This window comes from Danio rerio, chromosome 17 (genome assembly GCF_049306965.1).
Source record: "Danio rerio strain Tuebingen ecotype United States chromosome 17, GRCz12tu, whole genome shotgun sequence".
NCBI lineage: Eukaryota > Metazoa > Chordata > Actinopteri > Cypriniformes > Danionidae > Danio > Danio rerio.
The window spans coordinates 32,630,838-32,653,310 of NC_133192.1; the positions used below are offsets into that span (position 1 = coordinate 32,630,838).

The 22,473-nt window shown below is 37.3% G+C and overlaps 1 protein-coding gene across 2 annotated transcripts; it reads left to right on the forward strand.

Moving 5' to 3' along the window:
* Nucleotides 1-1,003: 1,003 nt before the first annotated feature.
* On the forward strand, nucleotides 1,004-21,794 carry disp2 (dispatched RND transporter family member 2). 2 transcript variants are annotated; one of them, XM_005158769.6, is made up of 8 exons: nucleotides 1,004-1,242; nucleotides 14,058-14,462; nucleotides 14,545-14,577; nucleotides 14,756-14,879; nucleotides 15,272-15,399; nucleotides 15,816-15,913; nucleotides 16,019-16,116; nucleotides 17,134-21,794. In XM_005158769.6, exons 1-8 carry the CDS (start codon nucleotides 1,151-1,153, stop codon nucleotides 20,587-20,589), a joined length of 4,434 nt encoding a protein of 1,477 aa, XP_005158826.2. In that variant the 5' UTR covers nucleotides 1,004-1,150; the 3' UTR covers nucleotides 20,590-21,794.
* Nucleotides 21,795-22,473: the final 679 nt, after the last annotated feature.

Consider the following 22,473-nt stretch of genomic DNA (forward strand, 5'->3'; position numbering starts at 1 on the left):
TCATGCAAAGTTATTTGTTGATAGTGAGTTATGGAGACATTGATGGCTTTGGTGAGATCGACGAGTAAACAAGGTAAGTAGTGTATGGAAATATATTTTATATTGAATTGCAGATTTAAAATACGTACAGTATACAATAAGGGTTCATAATTTCACAGGTTGTAAACCTTTTATTCATTAAACACCCCATATAAAACCCAAGCACTGAATAAGAGTACTAATGTACTCACGCAGGTGCATATACAGTACATTTGCAGATAGCAATAGGTTGTCACCATCCTTGCATAATTATTTATATGTATACAATACTTGAAGAAATGTACATCGTAAACTTAATATACTTCTTTGCGTGATGGATATCTTATTGTTACTCCCCTTTTACGCAAACATTATGGTTTGTTCTTTTGCAATTTAAAGAAAAGTACAACCTTATTTCACTGTACTTACGCGGTACCTTTTATGCTAAATATCTGGTTGTTATCCCCTTATTACCCGAGCATTACAGTTTGTTCCCTTATACTTACGTAAACGTTATTTATACTTACACTATAGGTACAGAAAAGTACACGGTTATTTCACTGTACTTACGAGGTAATTTTCGTGATGAACATCTGGTTGTTACCCCCTTTTTACCCAAGCATTACGGTTTGTTCCCTTATACCTACACATACGTTCATTATACTTACACAGTACGTACAGAAAAGTACACTGTAATTTCACTGTACTTACGCGGTACTTTGCGGGTTGTAAAAGAAAGCGTTACCCCAATCCCTGTAGCCTATAGGCCTATCTGTCATTTAATTCGACATAGTCAAACATAACCCACTGTGAAACCGTCATAACCCCATTCCACAGTATTCAGCAGCATCTCCTTGGCATATATAGTTCTTTAAATAATAATATTTCGACATGTCTTTAGCTACACACCCTTGCAGTATTCAGACGCTGTGGTTTTGTTCTCCAACACCACCCTCTGCCGAACAGCGCGCGCTCAACTCACTGTCAGCAGCATCCACACACACACACAAACGCAAACACGCACACACACATTCGCTAAAGCAGAGCTGCCTTCAACACTAACACAACCCCGCTTCCACTGCATCCCTGCACACAATTACACATCTGACCCCAATATTAAACACACTCCAGCATGGAAAGCGGGTCCATTTCCAGACAGCGCGAGGATGCTGAGATGCCAGATTCATCCACGACCGAGGGACCTTCTCTGGAAGCACCTCAAAGGTACGTTATGCTACTGTATGTGGATAACAGGGATTATAATGCTAATTGTGAAGGCAAGTGTGCCTGATGGTCACCTAAATGGCTGTTTTTGCGAATAAACAGTGATAGCGGACGTGTCACTTTTAAGCGGTGTTTCATTTGAGCTTTTGTTTACAAGCGAAAATAAATAGCATACTGTATGTCGAGGACTGCAAAAACGGTAGACTGAAAGTACAAGCAGATCACGAATAATATACAGTAATACTACTATTATTATTAAATATTGCATTGGGTTTGCTCTCATATTAAAATCTACAAACTGTTTTGACCGCTGATACTGATGGCACGGTTGATGTTTTTGGGTCACAAAGGCTATTATAAATTCATTTTCATGGCGAAATCCATGTGGATTTATATTTGACCTGCAGTAATTCAAGCGTTGAGAAGAACATTGGAAATTTACTTTAGATTTAGAAATAAATATCAAAATCGAGTTTGCCTGTTTCATGTCTGCTGCTAGGTGGAAATTGAAGTGGCATGTCAGCTTTAATATATATAGTCTGCATTTAAAGCTATGGACGAAAACTATGAACACTTGAATTTCTGGACGCATTGGATTTACTTAATTCTTAATATTCGCTGTATTATCTTTTGTGCAGAAAATGACCATTGGTCAAAATATCTATTGGTCAAAACATTGGTCAAATTGTTATTTGAGGTTGGTTGTCATTGTGTTGTCTAAAATGATTAAGCATTTGTTTTTTCAACTAATTATCATTTTACTGTATGCTCTGAATGAAAGTATTTAAAATTTTATTAAAAAATCATCAGTAGTTTTTGGAAAACATTAAATAAAATAGATGACATAACTCATTCATTAATTTTCCTTCAGCTTATTTAAGTCCCTTATTTATCAGGGGTTACCACAGAGGAATATTGTGGCATATATTTTGCACAGCCGCAACCCAGTACTGGGAAACACCCATACACTCTTGCATTCGCACACATACTCATATACTACAGCCAATTTTGTTTACCCAACTCAACATTTATTATACTCAGTTTGTTGCTATTATGTTTGTGTACACTTGTGTGATCTCTGATCTTGTTTTTAATCACAAAATATTAGCATAATAATTTTTTATACAACCCCAAATCAGAACAAGTTGAGAGAACAGTATGGAAAACACAAATACAAATAGGAAAGAAGAGATTGAAAAATATACTTTGACTTGTATTTCATTGCAGAATATACAACAAACATCATTTGATGTGTTCCTCATTATTATTTTTTTAAAATAAACACGTATTTTAATTTTGATTCTTGTAACACATCAATAAAGGTTGGACCAGTAAAACATATACCTCTTTGTAATGTTGCCATTCCTTTTCACAGCACTTAAAAGACATTTAGGGACCGAAGACACCAAGTGATAAAGTGTTTCAGGTGTAATTTTGTCCCATTCTTCCTGCAAACAAGTCTTAAGGTGGTCAACAGTACAGGGTCTTCATTGTCACATTTTGCCAGTCAAAATGTGTCACACATTCTTTATTGGTGACAGATTTGGACTGCGCTCAGGCCAGTCAAGTACCTGTTTCCTCTTCCTCCACAGTCAGGACTTTGTAATGTGTGCAGAATGTGGTTTTGCATTGTCCTGCTGAAATATGCATGCACATCCCTGAAAAGTTAGGCAGCATATTGTGCTCCAAAATCTCTATGTATTTTTCAGCATTAATGGTTAATTCATCACAGGAGTGCAAGTTACCCTTGCCAAGGGCACTTGACCATGACAGACCAAATCTTTTGGACTTGTTGCTAACCACAGTCTGGATAATCCTTTACTTCTTTAAGTCTGGTGCACATGGAAGTCCATTTCTTGCAAAAATAATAATAATAATAAAAATACCTGAAATACTGATTCATCTGAACATAGTACACATGTACACTGTGTGATGGTCCATCCCAGATGCGACCAGAAGTCGGCAGCTCTTCTGGACACTGTTAACATAGGGCTTCTTTTTGGTACAGTACAGATTTCACTGCCATTTATGGATGCAACTACATATTGTGGCACTTGATGCAGTGAAGGATCAGAGATCACGGTTGTTCAGCTTAGACTTCCTCCAGATTTCTTGAATCTTTTAATTATGTGATGCTGTTCAAGGTGAATAATCCAAATGTCTTCCTATCTTTCTTTGAGAAACAACGTTTTAAAACATTTAAATAATTTTCTCATGAATTGGTTGGCAAACTGGCGATCCTCTGGTCATCTTTTCTCCTAAAGGACTAGACCTTTCTTGGATGCTGCTTTTGTACCAAATTATAATTACAAGCATCTGTTGACATAACCTGTTTTAAATCACATCATTATTTAACCAATTTACCTGATTTTTTGCCTAAATCGCTCCTGTCACAACCTATTTTGAAATGTGTTGCAAGAACCAAAATTGGAACGTGTACATTTTGGAAAAAAAAATTAAAAAATCGTGAGGAACACATTAAATGATGTTTTTTGTATTGTCTACAATGAAATACAATTCAAAGTACATTTAGAAATCACTACTTAATTATTTTATTAGCATTTTCCAAACTAACATTTTCAGATTTGGGGTTGTAATAAAAAAGGGATATTCCAAATTCTGTCCTATTACTTGTTCCAAACTTCTTTTGTTGAACACAAAACAATATGTTTTGAAGGAACCTATAACTATTCACTTCTATAGTATTTGTTTTTCCTACCATTGAAATCAATGGTTACAGGCTTTCAGCATTTTTCATTATATATTGTTTTTCAGAAGAAAGTCTTAAAACACCCTGTGTTAAGTTGCATTTGTTCTTTAAAAAAAGAAGTCTACAGCAACAAAAGGAAAGCAGCTCTGTTCTATATATCCTCGTTTGTCAAGATTGTTTCTTTCAGTCGGCAGTAATTCTAATAATGAACTACACAGTGATGTAAGACTCTAAATGGAGGTGTTAGAAGATTGATTCTGAAAAAGTTAATCACACGGCTCATCTGTTACTCTGACTGAGATGTTTAGCTTCAGCATAACTAGGTGTAGATTCCCTGTTCTGCTAACATCGACCGTAATTAACTTTAATGATGAAATGTGTCTGTAGATCAAAGTTACAGGGAGCAGATGGTGAGATGCGTCCTTCAGCTTTGGTGGAGAAGATCCAGCTGAAGCTGAAGGGACTCATGTTTGAGTGTGACCCTCTCAAGAGGAGCCTTGTCTTTATATTGCAAAGCGATCCGCACACATGGGCCCTTCTTACCAGCCTTTGATTTGTTAATCAAAGGTTTTGTTCCATGTTATTATCTGCTGTTTATGGTGCTTAAAATGGCTGCGCGTATCCTACACACAACAGCAAGTGCTTCATCTTCACAAAACTGTCACAAACAAGCCTGGGAGATGTTACAGTCTGGTGGAAATTACATTAATCTGAATCATTTTGTGAAGAATTACATTACTGAGACGACAATGAATCATTTTTTTCATCTTATGATCTAAATGTTATTTAAAGTGCCCCTATTGTGGTGTTTTGAAGGTTTTTATGTGCTCTCCTGCAAAAGATTTACTTCCAACCAAGGTCAAAAACACTATGAGATTTATTTTAACAATCTAGGCGCAATGTCTAAAGCGCATAGTGCTAAAGCATTAAGGGCATGTCTGGATCCACTTTTGCTATTTTAAGGATAAAAAAAAAAAAAATGGTTTGTGCCACGCACATGGTCTAGCAGTGTTGTGCTTATTCTCTTAATGAGTGATGGGTGTGTTTTGAGCATAACATGCATTCAATCAATCAGAGGCTTGTCTCCCATTCAGAGTCAGTTGAGTCGTGTCATGTTGCATTTGCTATTTAAATGGCAATCTTTGTAAGAGGAAAAAATGAGAGCTACACTAGCGAGAAAAGTTAAACAGACCATCTGCAGTGCGAGGATTAGGATCGAGCCTCCTCCATTCGGCCTTCACTTTCACTTTACTTTACTTTTACTCTTTACTTTACTTTTTTACTTTCCTGGATAAGGAAACAGTGTTGTACACACTCCACTGAAGACATCCATTAGCCTACATAATAAATTTAGTTTATTATAGAGCTAATAATATGCCAAAACAATCTGAATTTGAATTGTGTTCGTTTTAATTATTGACAATTGTAATTTAATGAATCTGAATTTGTCGTTGAAAATTGTTTTGACAACTTTTTTTTAAAACTGAAATTTAAGACATCTGAATTTTTCAAGGCAGATTTTTTTATAGACGCAATTTCAAACTTCAGATTTTTGTTTTCTGATTTCATAGACTGCAGATTAATAAAGTACAGTTTCAAGTTTTCAAGATGAAGAAATTCAGAACATCACCTACCTTTCTGCACTGAATCTGAATTTCACGGTCTGAATTTCTGGTTTTGAATTTTAGGATATTGAATTGATGTTCTGAATTTTGGATCTTAAAAACCTCCACAAACTGCAGTATATCTGCAGTCTATGAATTCAGAACACAAAAATCTGAAACTTAAAAATGCGTCTATAAAAAATTCTGCCCTGAAAAATTCAGTTGTTTTACATTTCAGAGTTATGAAATTCAAATTCAAAATAAGAAATTCAAATTCAAAAAAATTCAACACAACATAAAAATTCAGATTTAATAAATTTCAATTTTCAATAATTCAAATTAACACAATTCAAATTTAGATTATTTTGGCATATTATAAATGCACAATATTAACAAAGTGTGGTCAAAAAATTAAGTTATATCCAAACACACAACCTGTTTTATGCCCCATAAGCATACATCTTTAAAACCCAACAAGTGGAAAAATCTGAACTTGTTTTTACTGAAACAAATATAAATTTGCATATAATAAATACTACAACTGCAATGCACCAACAATGCACCTTAACACACTTCCTTTATAGACCAGCACTCCCATGAGTTAATAAAGTGGCGCAAATGTATTTCCTATTTTAACAACATATCGCAAAACATGAAAATTAGGGTTGCACTGGTCAGAAAATAGCAACAAATCTTGCCATACATGTCTTGCTTTTTATTGCACCTGGGTGGATGATAGGGTCCAATGGGTTTCCTCTGGGTGCTCCAGAGAAACAGTCAAAGAAACAGTCCAAAGACATGCACTACAGGGGAATTGTATAAATAAAATTAGCCGTAGTGTATAAGTGTAAATGAGTGTGTATGGATGTTTTCCAGTACTGGGTTGCAGCTGGAAGGACATCTGCTGTGTAAAACATATGCTGGATAAGTTGGTGATTCATTCCACTGTGGCGACCCCTGATGAATAAAGGGACTAAGCCGAAAAGAAAATGAATGAATGAATGACTTTAAGCATTTATTTATCATCTCTTAAACAAATAGCTTACTATTAATTGATTGGTCAGATGTCCAGGTTTGTTTTAATTAGTCAATAAAACTCTAATAATTGTGCATTTAGATCACCTTTTACACTTACAAACAACTATAAATATGCAAAAAAGGGGCATTTTAAAATATTGTTCATAAGCAAAAATAGTAGTGTAGTGTACTACATATATAATAAAGTATAAAGTAGCTTTGCACGCAATAGGATGTGACTATGATCGGTCTCACTTGATTCACCCTTTTTTTTTATCGAGTCTGAGTCATCATATGTATCAGTGGCCTGAAGTAAATCTCATGCACCGTCAGGGTGCATTATACTACATGATATTAGTCAGTGCTTGCCAGCCAACATGGCTGATATCCACTGAAATGCTGTGAGAGCATCTGTTCAATCAGTTCCGTTTCTGTAACGTTTCAGCCATTCTTTCAAGATCACAACTTTCACCATGCAAGATCAACTGTGCAAAAAAGCTTGGGTGAAATGCGAAAACAAACTGAGCGATGCTACTGCTTACTATTTATTTAAATTTCAACAACATATGCTCATAAGATTTGCTATGAAAGAAGCAAATTAGGTTGCTCCTACATATTGTAAGCTGGAGTTAAACTGGAGTAGATTTGCCCTGGAATTCAGTCAAAGATATTACTGGGTTAAGGACAGAAACTCATGAGTGCAAGATTTCTGGTGTCTTACCTTGTCGGCAGCTGAACGGATTTCGCCCCTACAGTCTGACAGGCCACAACAATCACTTCTGAGTTCTGACAGTGCAGACCGTCTGACACGGCACACCAGCTGCAGAGCTGTCAAATCAAATTGAGCCTGTGCTCCTTTTGAAATCCTTCCAAATATCTCCAGCATGCACACAACTAAAACGCATGAGCTGACCATGTCAATGACTATCGCTGTAAAATGGTCCCTATTTTGCTAAGTCTTTTAGTAAGTGTAGAAAATTAGCAAACCTGTGCGTAAGCCAGTCACAATATTTTGTTGTTGTTGTTGTTGTTGTTGTACGATATATATTTTTCCAAAATATATTGCAATTAACAATATTATTGTCATTTTTAAGACCATTCATTTTATGCCACTTAATCTGATTGTATCTGACAATATAACAGCATCACAACACAAGTCTACTCCACAAACTTAATTCATGCAATTCCACTCTTTCAAAGAACACATAATATTTTATACTTGAGAATATTTCATTTAACTATAGCCATTTTAACAGTTTAATAATTAGGCATTTGAATCAGAATGGGAAAACGTCAAACTTAAATAAATAAATAAAAATAAATGTTAACAAAAAAGTGCTAGGTAAAAAATAACATGTGCATTGTCTGCTATCAGATCTGTTTTCAATTGTCAGGCACCCACATGAAAATATGCTGAAGTAGTATCTATATTAAATAATATAGTGTTTTTAACCATACTGACACATACATTACATTAGCTAACATTAGCTAATATGTTGCTAGAATTGTTTTATTATGTATGGGTGATATATATAGCATCACCAAAAATTATTGAGGTCATGTCCATGTGTTGTGCAATAAGTCAATATATTAATTGTTGTGACAGGCCTACCTGTGTGTTTTTTTTTACAGAAAGCCAAGTAGTAAGACTGTTTGTTTAATTCAGTGTGATAATAAAAAATTATCTACATCAGGTACTCAGGCAAACATTCTTTAATGCCGCAATAACTCATCATATCTGCTGACAATAACAAGTTTATGATGCATTGCATTGCATTATCAAATTTCCTGATGCTATTTTTGCAGCTCCATGTTTATCAGTTGATCCACAGCAAAGATGGCCATGTTTTATTGCAGGTCAATATACACTCATTGGCTTTATTATGAACACCTTGCTCAAAGTTTGGTTAGACCTGATTTTACTCGCATAACTGCCATAGCATCGATGTTAGTTCATTTTAATATGATGATAGCATCACACAATTGCTGCTGATTCCTTGGCTGTTAGATGTAAATGTCCAATTGCAGTACACTGGATGACTGGAAGTAGCCATAATGCTCAATTTTGATACTAATGACCTTAAAAGCTACAAAAAATCCCCACTGCTCCTTTTGACAATGAACAGCATGATTGAGGCAATTTAGGATGAATCCATGCTTTCTTGTTCATTCATTTATTCATTCATTCTCCTTCAGCTTAGTCCCTATATTTATCAGGGGTCACCACAGTGGAATGAACCGATAACTTATCCATAATGTGGTGGTTCATGGAGGAATGGAATAGATGAAACGTGAGATTGACAGGTGGATTTGTGCATCGGCAGCAGTAATGCAGACAATATATCAGTCCGTTGTGGTAAAGAAGGAGCTGAGCCGAAAGGCAAAGCTCTCGATTTCCCAGTCAATCTACGTTCCTACTCTCACCTATGGTCATGACTGAAAGAACAAGATCTCAGATACAAGCGGCCAAAATGAGTTTTCTTCGCAGGGTGGCAGGGTGCACCCTTAGGGTGAGGAGCTCTGTGACCTAGGAGGAGCTCGGAGAAGAGCCGCTGCTCCTCCACATCGAAAGAAGCCAGCTGAGGTGGCTTCGCTGCATCTATTTCGAATGCCTCCTGGACGCCTACCTAGAGAGGTGTTCCAAGCATGTCCCATCGGTAGGAGGCCTCGGGGAAGACCCGGGACATGCTGGAGGGACTATGATCCCTCCAGAGGAGCTGAAGGAGTCTGGGGTTCTCTCCTAAGACTGCTGACTCCACGACCCAGCTTCGGAAAAGTAGAAGAAATTGAATGAATGATGAATGAATGCTTTTCCAGCTGCAACCCAGTACTAGGAAACTTCCATACACACTCACATTCACAATTTAATTAATTTAATTTACTTATAGCGCATATCTTTGGACTTGTGGGGGAATCCGGAGCACCTGGAGGAAACCCACGCAAACACTGGGAGAACATGCAAACTCCACACAGAAACGCCAACTGGCCCAGCCAGGACTCCAACCAGCAATCTTCTTGCTGTGAGGCGACAAGGCTAACCACTAGCCACCATGTTGCCCTGCATTCTTGCTATTCATGCAAATTCTGATCAGTTCATACAATTGTCACAGTAAAAATCCAAACTCATCAGACCAAGAAGGAATTGTAGTCTCAGTGTGCTGTTTTTTTTTAAGCAAGTAGGAGCTCCATTGTATTACATAAATTTATCCTAGGTCTTAAATTCAAAACAACACATCAAATTAGGAGTTTTTTTTTTTTTAGCAAATTAGTATTAAAGAAGCAAATATAAGTTGATTTTGGATTCTTATCCCAACTTAGAAAATCATATCTTATATCTAGTCAGAAAATCTTAAATTGAGTCTCCATCACCTTCAACAATTCATTCTCAGATCTGTTTCCAAGCAACCAACACTATGTGAGATGCCAATGAGTTAGCCAAAACTAAATGGATAAACAAAAAAAAAACTGGCAACAAAACAAGACCAGAAAAAAGTAATTTTATCGGGCTAGTCTTGTCACTTGCATAGAAGACTGTAATATGTTGTGTGGCAGACTTATAATTACTTATAAGTGTTTTGACATGGGGGCGTAACTGTGGCGCAGTGGGGAGCACGATCGCCTCACAGCAAGAAGGTCGCTGGTTTGAGCTCCAGCTAGGTCAGTTATTATTTCTGTGTGGAGTTAGCATGTTTCTCGGGTTTCCACCACAGTCCAAAGACATACGCTATAGGTGAATTGAATGAACTAAATTGGCCGTAGTGTATGTGTGTGAATGCAAGAGTGTGTGGGTGTTTCCCAGTGTTAGGTTGCGGCCCCAAGGGCATGCGCTGCGTTAAACTTCTGCTGGATAAGTTGGTGGTTCATTCCTCTGTGGTGACCCCTCGTTATTAAAGGGACTAAGCTGAAAAGTAAATGAATGAATGAATGTTTGGTCATGGAAGTGTAACAAACATTTAGGGTCCTCCAAGAGCCTTTCGACCATTAAAGATCTTTGTTTTCAATTATCGTTAAATGTAATGCCATTGTTGGACAGCACAATTATAAGCATTTTGTCTCTTCGAATAAATTTGAAGCTAGTACAGCTACCCTGACCTTTGTTGCTCATTCTGATGCTCAGATTGAACTTCATCAGATTGTTTTGACTAAAGTGTATAGAACTGCAGAAACACATTTAAACATGTGTACCTAATAAAGTGGCCAGTGAATATATAAAGGAGCTCATATCAAGCAGGCGATGTGTCAAGAAACAATATAAGCATTTAGGTTGAGGAAGATGTTATTTTACAGTGTGAAAAAAGGCACACATGTTCAAATTTGGCATTAACTTAAGCACTACTGGCTCAAAAGTCATTTTATTTTTTTTGCACATGATTTATCTTGTATTTTAAAATGTCAACAGCTAAGTAGGATCAGTCTTGCATGTTAAAATCTGCCTAATTTAGTTTGCACATTTAAAGAAACCAAACAAGACAGCTTATTTGTTGCTTGAGCACATTTAAACACTTGACCAGCAGTCATGATGTGCGCTAGTGTTTGCATAGCTTGTCACCTTGGTAATACTGAGAGTCAGCAAAAGCACATCTCTGTGAAAACAAGCTTGTTAAAGGCCAAGTAATTCAAAACTTGATTGTTCACAGACACTGTGTTTCAATATTTGAGAGTGTAGATGAATCGTATTCTCACATAAAACCTGCCAGCTTTAGTTGAAGTGTGGTAAACAGGGTTAAACAGAGGAATAGCTAATATGTAGGCATAATATTAGATATAAAATTGGTAGTCTAGCATCACATTACATTTCAGCACAGTTACATTTCATTAACTCTGAACAATTGAGAAGAACATTCCTGAGCTAAGCTTTGGTTCTTCAAAGTGATTCCATTTTAAGCAGTTGTCCCTCTCTCATCATATTTATTCCATTCTAGAAGAGTAATAAGTACTAGCGAGCCTTTTTTCTCTCATCTGGACAGACTCTTTATAAGCTTGACAGTGTAAGCTGATGGAGTCCCTCCTTCGTGGCCTAATTGGGCCTTCAAGCATTTCGCTGATACATTCTTTTAGACATCGTTGCTAATCTAATATACCCGTATGTTGCCAGCAATTCAGTAGTGCTCTGATGTATTTCCTGACAGAAATAACCAATGTTAAAAGCATACTGTTCAGACCAAACAAGACAAGCGTAAAGTTGTATAGGGCTGCACAATATATTGTTTTAGCATCGATATTGCAATGTGCACATCCACAATAGTCACATAACAAGATCTGCAATGTTAAGTTGGGATTGTATAGTTTAGGGAATTATATATATATAATATATAATACATATATATATATATATATATATATATATATATATATATATATATATATATATATATATATATATATATTATTATTATTAATTCCGCTGTCACAACCCCAGATTAATAAAGGGACTAAGCCGACAAGAAAATGAATGAATGAACATTGAAATTACATAGCCACAGATCAAAATACATGACATTTGTGGAGTTACTGTAGAGTTAACCCTTAATAGAGTAAAAGTTTATCGTTTGCACATGTTTTAAGCGCAAAGAGCACTCAGACACAATATTTCATTGAAAATAATGTTATTGAACTGTTTAAACATTAAAATCTTTGCAGAGTTATTTTAAAATTGGTTTTTTTTTTTCAATTTCTGTACCTTAATAAGATTTGAATGTACTGTGAAAACCACAAAGCACTGTTTATTTCACTCTTATATTTGCATATTACATTTCATGCATGATTTGTTCCCCTACAAAATCATGACAATCGAAGGAAAATTGATACATTGTTTCCAAATAGGGCTATTCAATTCGTCTTGTAAAATTGTATTTATATCGCAATATATATTGCAGAAATAAAAAATATAACAATGTCTTATTTCCTAATATTGTGCAGCCCTAATGTTGTATATGCTTAAGTATGGGAATAACTCATTTTTATATATCAAAACCATTACAAAATTTTGTTCTAAGCGGTTAGCAGTTTGACTATAAGTACAAACACAATGAGCTATTTAACACAACAACTCTTTTCAGCTGATTTAGCACTTTAACAACAGTCATAACAGGATTTTCATTGCCCAAACCAAAATGTGTCAAAATAGTAACTAAATTTTTTATTGCTTCATCAGTTGAATCCACAATTGAGTGGCAAGGATGATTTTAGATTATTTGATAATTTTCATCTGAAATGACTAATTATTATAAAGAATTTATAAAGAAATTGTAAAGAAAGAAGTTATAAAGAAAATCAAACAGTTACAATCTGAAGGTTAAAATGTATAGATATTTCAAGAAAGAAACCATTTACCTGTTGAAAGAGCATTTATAGGATGTGTAGTTGATGGTTGAGCTCAAGAAAATCAGTAATGAGATTCTCAGACAATCAAAATAGGTGTCAAATAATCCAAAACTCACTCAAAGAATAATTTCCGCATTTAAGGCTTCTTAATGAGCGCATGGTTCTAAATAGAACTGTTACTCTTTCTTATAGTGTACAAAGTTGTCCTGAAATGCAGCAAAACTAAACAAAGTGATTTTCTAAGAAATTTGTGCTGAACCAGGGTTGCGTTTTCTAAACAATGACCACATCTCGAAGCTATGCATCGAACTATCATAGTTCGATGCATCGCTTGGGAAAAGAATGATGTAGTTCATAATGATGCTCTAAACATGATGGAGTAACCAGTTCTTTAGAGAAACAACCCTATAATTTATTGTGCAAATTATATTGTTTTACATGCACTCGCATTTTAAAAAATCCAATATTAGTTTTGGTAAAAACATGCACTTGTTTTTTATAATATGTGAAATATAAGTAAAGACACAAATAGGACCTAAATATGTTTCAAACCATGCTGGCATCCTACGTCAAGTGGTCTCGCCACTAAAGGAGCGACGACCCAGCAAACAATTAATAATATAAAACTACAGAATTTATGCAATAACTCAATTCAATTCAATTCAGCTTTATTTGTATAGCGCTAGCAGTAGATTTATAATTACTACTAGCGCTTTTACAATGTAGATTGTGTCAAAGCAGCTTCACATAAATGGTCATAGTAACTGGAACAGGGTAGTTCAGTTTTTAGTGTTTAAGCTCAGTTCAGTTCAGTTTAGCTCAGTTCAGTGTGATTTTAAATCATTACTGAGAGTTCAAACACTGAAGAGCAAATTCATAGATGCGTAGCTCTACCAATCCTGAACCATGCGAGCCAGTGGGGACAGCGGAGAGGGAAAAAAACTTATTTTATAACATTAAATCAACTTGTAACTGAATCAGCTCAACTGACACATTATTCAGCGCACTCAAATCATTTAACGTGGTTTATTGAAACTGATGGGAGTTCTTCAACATAACTCAGCTTGTTTTTTTCACTTTAAAATGTATTATTAAAAAGGTATAGCTAACAAGTAAGGCACATAAAATTTGACTTCATGATGTGACTCTTATATTTACAGTGAGATCCCTGAAGTTTCGTTGTGTCCTCCAGACAGTGACAGCACAGAATCTCAGATGTGTCCTGTCGAGATAGAGGAAAACCAAACCAAGAGCAGCAGTCCCTTCAACTCACACTCCTCGACTCAACTCGAGCGTCAAGTGTCACAGGGCTCTGCCTATCATTCACCACCACACAAAAAATGCCCCTGCTGTGGCCACCAGCAGCCCAGTCAAAGCGATGTCTGTCCGGGTCAAATGAATGCGCTCCATCAAGCAGACTGTGCAGCAAGTCCTGTTAAGACTCTCTATAGCTGCAGTCCATCGCGCCTGCCTTCGTGTCATACTAAAATGCAGTGCCACTGGCTTCATGGATCTCATGATGGCAGCAACCACAAGCCTGTACAGCATCACATGGTGACAGTGAGGTCCGGACTCTTTTTCTATTATGATTGCAGTTTTAATAACCATGCAAAAAGTGTAAACATTTCAATATGTCTGTATGCTCAGTAGGAATGATGGTCTGCACAGGATACCAAGGAGGTGAGGTGGTTTGTTTTTTAATAACATCACATATTAGGAATATCATAATTTTCAGTAGAGCAGTAGTGCAATTATGTTCAATATTAGATTTGGTTTGCTAATGTAAGTCTAAAATGCACTCTGTGCCACAAAGCAATTAGAGTAATTTGACCATTTAAACATCATTTATATTTTACAGCTATTCCCAGGTCATAGTGGAGTACCCAATGACTGTACTCATCTCATGTACGCTGGTTCTGTTTGCTTGTTCTCTCGCTGGGATCTTTACTGGTCCTCTTCCAGACTTTTCAGACCCATTGTTGGTGAGCATTTCCACGTCTACAATATATGATGTTTGGTCATCTGTTTTGTGCTAAAAATAAAAGGAAAATATCAAAAAAATGAGTACAAATTCTGCATATGATTATAGGGTTAAGTTTAAAAGAAGATATAGTCATAGACAAAACTGTGAGAAAAATATACTGTTACATTGAAAAGTTAAAAAATGCTTAAATTGTGCATTTTTTTCCACAGAGACAGAAATAGGCTAGTTTTTTGTGTGTGGCTTAAATACATTTTCAAGAATAAATTGACCAACGATGGCCTTTCTTCATTAGAATTGTAAATTAGAGTATTATGTGACTACAATTCATTTTTATAATGATTTCAAAGAGTTTCTGCTCACCGCTCTTGTGCCTTTGATCCAATCTCGCAGGGATTTGAACCACGTGGAACAGACATCAGTGTTCGACTAGCAACCTGGACGAGGCTAAAGCAAAACACTGGGCCTGGAAAGCCACTGTCCCCAGTTCCATGGCAGCTCACAGAAAAAACTACAACAGGGTATATTCCTGGTCATCGTATGATAACAAAGGCCCCAATATACTTAATGAAAAAATATAATGAAACCAAATAACAAAAAGTTAGCTTTGAGTTTGTCTTAGAAAAAAACTACTGGCAAACAACTTTGAACTGTCATTCTGTTACATAACATACGCATGGTCACGGGCTCTGCCTACCAAAAATATTCTCTGATTAATTTCATGTTTAGTCTGATGAAGGTCATATGTTCACAAGTAAAAATAATAAAAACCAGAGAGAGAATTTATAGTAGAAAGCCGTTCAAATTTGAATGTTAAATTTAACACTGTGAAGCTGCTTTGCTTTGAGTATATAGGAGCCTCAAATATAAAATAAACAATCATAAAGACAAATGTTTGATGTTCCTAATATTTAAAAAAAATCTTTTTGTCTTGCAGAGAGGACACAATTAAATCTGAACCTCAGTTCAGAGAGCGATCGAGAAGAATGCTGCACAGAGATAACGCGGAGCACAATTTTTTTTGTAATGCCCCAGGTTAGATTTTATTAAGGCATCATAAGGTATTTACCAACCTAATAAATCAGTGAATGGACTACAGCTTGTTTTATGTGATGCTGTTTCCTATCTCTGCTTTTGCAGGAGAGCGCTATGCTCAGCTGGTCTTCCGCTCTGGAAACTCTGCCAGTCTCTGGAGTCTAAAGGCTATTTACTCCATGTGCCAGATGGAACAGACACAGGTAATCCAAGGACTATAATCTTCAAAAATGGTATAATATTCTTAAAGGTGCCATAGAATGCACTGTTACACTTTTTAAATTGTTCTCTGATATTTACACATAAAGTATGTGGCTTAGGTAAGTGCAAAAAAATCTCCACAAATCCTCTCCAGCCCATTTAGAACCAAGAAATTGGCTAATGTTACTCTTTATTTTACCTTATTTGTAAAGGTTGTGTATATTAATAAACTCTGCTCTCGTGTGTGGCCTATATCTCTGAATCTGACGCAGCATGATGTACTCTGAGTACATATGTTAAAAAAAAATCAGACTTCAGTTGTCGAAAAATATTTGAAAATACTGAGTAGATGCTTTGTCATTTAACAATCATTTCAACTGAAGTGCCTACATGAAGGCTGATGTGAAGCAGATCACGTGAGCTATTTGTAGACAACTAAATCTGCTCCTCCTGCTCTTTAGCTGTTTGTGTTTCTGTTGCCTCATTAGAAACAAATATATACAAAGTTAGTACACAACACACATGTTAAACTAACAAAAAAATCTGTCAGACCTTATGCTTCTTTGGTGTGGCGCTGAATATAGTTATAATCGCTCTAAACTAAGACAACATACTCTGGCATCATGCATGACTGCCTGCTTCCTACCGTTACTTAAAGCCTGTCCAGTGACAAGACTTGGAAAATAAGAGGAAGCAATTATCATAGTTGTTATCCGACTAGGAAATGTTGAGGCTGATCAAACACTGCTGCGGCAGTGCATATTAATGATCAGTTGATTGGTCTGTTTTCCACAAGGATTTTCCACTCAAAGGATATACATGAGGAAACAATGGTGTTTGAGCCTAACGATACTGCCTTACGGTCTTTACCATGAACCAAAATCGTATTATTTAGCTTTGTCTAGGTATATCCAGAGTTTTATTTTATGGCACCTTTAAATTGTTAAATGCATATTTTGGTGGATATATATGAGATTGAATGTATCAATAAAACGTAATTGTTTTATCATTCATTTTAGATCCGTTCAGGACCACAGTTTGATAAACTTTGCCAGGTCAAATCAGAGTTCTACGGCTCCATGGTGAAGAATGAGTGCTGTCCAAGTTGGTCCTTGGGAAACTACTTGGCTGTCCTCAACAACATTTCTTCCTGTTTTAGTCTGACTTCACAACAGGTCTCTGAAAGCCTTGGCCTGCTTAGATTCTGTGCCCCTTACTACCACGATGGAAGCCTGATTGCATCTTGCACTGAGAGGAGTAAGTTTGGCCGCTGTGCATCCGTCCCACATCGATGTAAACTATCAAGCATCTTCCAGATCCTCCATTACCTAGTGGACAAAGACTTCCTAGGGCCACAGACTGTTGAATACAAGGTCCCATCCCTAAAATACAGCATTGTATTTCTACCAGTGGAAAAGAGTGATTCATTGATGAACATTTATTTGGACCATCTAGAAGGTCACAAGCTCACATACAACAACACCACCATTACAGGAATAGATTTGGGGATTAAACAAAAACTTTTCAAGTATTACTTGGCAAGGGACTCCATCTATCCTGTTCTTGCAGCTCTTGCACTTTTAATCACAATTGGACTGTATCTGAAATCACTATTTATAGCAGCGATGTCACTGGTTGCTGTCATATTATCACTTTCCACCTCATATTTTTTCTACAAAGTTGCATTCCGCTTGACATTTTTTCCACTTCTCAATCTTGCAGCAGTCTTTGTGCTTTTGGGGAGTTGTCTAAATCAAGCCTTAACTTTCGTTGACTTCTGGAAACTACAGCTAAGCCACAACCCTCCAGCTGTACCCGAGAAAAGAATGAACCGCGTTTTACAGGAAATGGGATACTTGATAATAGTGTCAGGTCTGACATCTAGCGTCACATTTTACTCGGGCTACATAAGCAGCATCACTGCCGTCAGATGCTACGCTGTTTATCTTGGCAGCGCCTCATTAATCAACACATTGTTTGCTCTCGTTTGGCTTCCGTGCACTCTGATTTTGCAAGAACGCTATGCTGTACTGTCTTCAAATACTGTCGGAAAAGTGGCATGGAAGCCCTGTTGCTCAAAAAATGCGGGTGGATTCTGGGAGACAAGTTCAAGAAAGCGTTGTCTGTTTACCTTTAGACAAAAGCTTCGGACACTGGGTCGAGGGTTTTCAGACACATCAAACCTACTGTTTTTAAAGATCCTGCCTTGTGGAGTGGTGAAATTCCGATATATATGGATTTGTTGGTTTGCTGTGCTTGCAGCCGGTGGAACATACATATCATGTGTTGATCCTGGCATGAAACTGCCAACTTCAGACAGCAGGACAACTCAGCTGTTCCGTTCAAGCCATCCCTTTGAGAGATACGATGCTGAATATCGCCACCAGTTCATGTTTGAGCGAATGAAAGACGGCGAAGATGAACCCATGACGCTGACTTTAATTTGGGGCATTGTACCATCAGACAATGGAGACCACTTTGATCCAAAAAGTAATGGATCTTTATCCGTTGATCCAGGGTTCAATATGAGCAGTCTACAAGCCCAGATATGGTTGCGAGATCTATGTGGAAAAATTCAAAACCAGACCTTCTATTCTCCATTCTCAGCTGAACAAGACACAGCAGAAGACAACGTGTGTTTTGTTGAACATCTGATACACTGGGTTTCCATACGTCGCTGTTCTGAAAGTGAGGATGCATTTAGCTTCTGCTGCAATAATATTCCCTTTCCTTACCCACCAAGGGTTTTTGAGCAGTGCCTTAGCATGATGGTGGCGGAGCAGCATGCAGAAGGGCGCTTACCCAGTGCTGGAGGCTTACGGTTTGATTTAGAGGGTCGAATCGCTGCTCTTGTGGTAATATTCAAGACTGTTCAACTTTATAGCTTCAACTACAACAGAATGTCACAGTTTTACCAAGAGATCTTATCCTGGTTTAATAGGGAAATCTCTAAAGCTCCAGCTGGACTTCAGAGAGGATGGTTTGTAAGTCAGCTAGGCTTATATGATCTCCAGCAATGCTTGAGTTCTGAGACTCTGGAGGTGGCGGGTTTTTCAGTAGCTCTAACATTTGCACTGCTCTTACTTACAACGTGGAATATTCCATTAAGTGTGTACGTGTCCATTGCGGTGGCAGGAAGTGTGTTTGCTACTGTTGGTCTCCTTGTGCTTTTAGAATGGCAGTTAAATGGTGTGGAAGCACTCTTCATTTCAGCAGCCGCAGGTCTCTCTGTTGACTTTGTAGCCAATTATTGCATTTCATACAGCCTGGCCCCACACAGCGACAGACTTGGCAGAGTTGCACATTCAATCAAGAGAATGGGTTGCCCGGTAGCTACAGGTGCTGGGGCGTATTTTTGTGTGGGCATTATTATGTTACCGGCAACTGCATTGCTTTTTAGAAAGCTTGGGATCTTCCTCCTGCTCGTAAAGTGTGTTGCTTGTGGCTTTGCTACGTTCTTCTTCCAGTCGCTGTGCTGCTTCTTTGGCCCCCAGAATAACTGTGGGAAAATAACCCTACCCTGTGTTACACAGCAGTCCACTGAAAATATACTGTCGTCCTGTTCAGCAACAGAACCTGGGACCAACAATCCTGCAGCTAATGGGGCATTCGGCTGTGGCAAAGGTTCTCGTGTTCGAAGAAGTTTCAATAAAGAAAATGAAGGCTTCCTTTGCCCTAATCAACAGCACCACAGAAAGAGGCAACCAGTCGGAGGACGGGAACCAGAACAGTATGAGCTTCAGCCACTCGCTTGCCAGTTGAGTGACAGCTTCGAGAACAGCACTTGCACCAGCAAGCTGTCCAACAGACCTTCTGTCCTTTCTGATGACATTCAATTCTGTGGCCTTAGTCCAAAGCAAGACTATGATCGAGTCAGCATTGAGGCTGACAGCACAGAAATGTGTAGCAGGCACCTTAAGGGATGCAACCCACCTCCAGCGCTCCAGACCTCATCCCCGTACAAAGAGAACATGTTGCGTCTTCCACAAGATGCATGTAAAGAGAAGGTTTTGTGCAAGAAATGCAGAGGTCAGTCAAGAGGTGGGCTTCAACTTTGGAACGTGTCTCTATCGTCTTCCTCTAGTATGGATGAAATCATGATCACTCAGACTACAGACACTGTCAATGAAAGGTCACTCTCAATGGATGACCATATACACAAACGACTGTTGTCATGTCAGTCTCAAAGCTCCATAGAGGGACTCGAAGAATCCAATGACACTTGCTTAACTGAGGTAGAAGCGGCTATTCCTCAAGCTGGTAAGATCGAGGATGAATTTCAACCTGGCCACCTTAATGGCAAGAGGGATACTTTACGTCTGTCCTTGAAGGAGACTGTATATGACCTTGCATCTCCAGGGTCTGGTAGGGTGAGGACAGCTCAAAGTGATGTGCCAGTGATACTGCCCAACAGCAAACCCGATATGCCTGATGTCTGGATAAAAAGGGAAGGAAAAGGTGAAGGTGGCAGCTGATCAATATTGTCAACACGCTGAGCAAATCTAATCCACAGCATGGCCAGTACTTTCTATGGTGGGCTGAACATTTCTACTCAAATTACACTTCCGAATCTGGCTGAACAATGCTTACCAGACAATGCCTTGCAAACACCAGTTAATAGTACAGAATAATACACAGAAATTGTTTTTATAAGCATGATTCCTTGCATGCTCGTGAATATATACACAGAATGTGCACCTATAATAGCCTTTGAAAACAAAATTCTTCAGAGGCCTTGAACTGCAAATGTACAAACACTTGTTGAACAATCGTGCCTGTTCTTTTACACAACCAAGCCATGAGTTTTTCAACAAAACACCATCATTTTTGCAAAGGTCACAATCATTGATTGATTTCTTTTGTAGATAAAAAAACAACAACATAACAAAAATGTTCTCCAAGTAATTTTCAGATATTCTTTACTTATTATTCATTATTACAGTCATTTTACTCTAAACGTATGCCAGGAACACTTGGCAAAAACACGCTTGCTACTGTGGCTATAACTGTTCTACACATGAATACATTCTTATCGCATGTTGTGGTAAATAATACCTTTTCAAATTTGATTTGTTCACAAAAGCTGTACAGAAGTATCATAATGTTATTGCCAGAGACATAAAAATACCTCAAGGACTGCCCATCAGAACATACTGTAGGCCAATTACCACAGTGAGTTTTACTTAGGATGCTTCAGTGTGTGGATGTTTCACCAATGCCCGAGATTTACAAATCACTGCAATATGACATTTGAACCCTATATAAGACTGTGAGTGTTACCTCTGTTCAGTATGTATTTGAAAGCTATGCATTAAGTAGAATGCATAAGGTTGTATGTAAAAGTTGTTCCGTGACGTGCACAAAGATGTCATTCCTTTATGAAACTGGAACATTAGCAGAAGTCATTTGTTTGCTGGAAAGAAGATCCTTTATACTCAGAATGATTTAGTGTTACTTCATTAAGGCCAGCGGATGTATTATCGCATCTTAAAATACAAAGTGCCAAAATGTAAGAACAATTTGTGCCAAAAGTTTTTTTTCTTTTCCTGAAATGATGCAGCTGTATTATAAAACCTGCTGGTGTGGAAATACTGTTGTTGGCAGCCTCTGTGTAAAGTCAGATTTGAAGTTGTCTGAAGATAAACTATGATGAAGTTCAATAAAAGGAACTTATTTTTAATTGAGGTTACAGTGTCATTTATCTCTGACTTTCCATGGCGACTTCAGGTCACAATAGGTGGATGTAATTAAAAAGCTCTCTCATGCTCTATTATGGTGCAGGGAGAGGGAATAAAAAATTAAGAGACCACTTAAAAAATATTAATTTCCCTGTACTTATTGGGTATGTGTTTGAGTAAAATGGTAACAATATACCATTTATGATCTATATTTATTATAATATTTCCTCCAAATGTAAAAAAAAAAAAAAAAACTATAAATATTTACACACACACACACACACACACACGCACGCACGCACGCACGCACGCGCACACACACACACACACACACACACACACACACACACACACACACACACACACACAAAGTCAGAATTATAAGCCCCCCTGTTTATTTTTTTCCCCATTTTCTGTTGAACATAGAGAAGATTTTTTTTTCAACACATTTCTAAACATAATAGTTTTAATAACTAATTTCTAACTTTTGGATCAATCCCTTCACCATTAAACTGACTTCGTGAAGTAAACAATGTTTGATAACAACAGCATTTCTCTGCCACTCCGTTCACCTAGTTGTGGTTAATGGTAAGTGAGTTGAACTTGTAACCCAAAGGTAACTTGTGTTCCTCTGTGAGTTTAGTATACATTTTGCACAAATTTCATATAGAAAGTCCTTTC

Bases quoted from the DNA above. Each gene is read 5' to 3' on its own strand.
- disp2 (XM_005158769.6), top strand. From the start codon at position 1,151: ATGGAAAGCGGGTCCATTTCCAGACAGCGCGAGGATGCTGAGATGCCA. The intron at 15,914-16,018 runs GTTAGATTTTAT...CTGCTTTTGCAG, and splicing joins TTTTTTTTGTAATGCCCCAG to GAGAGCGCTATGCTCAGCTG. The intron at 16,117-17,133 runs GTAATCCAAGGA...CATTCATTTTAG, and splicing joins GCCAGATGGAACAGACACAG to ATCCGTTCAGGACCACAGTT.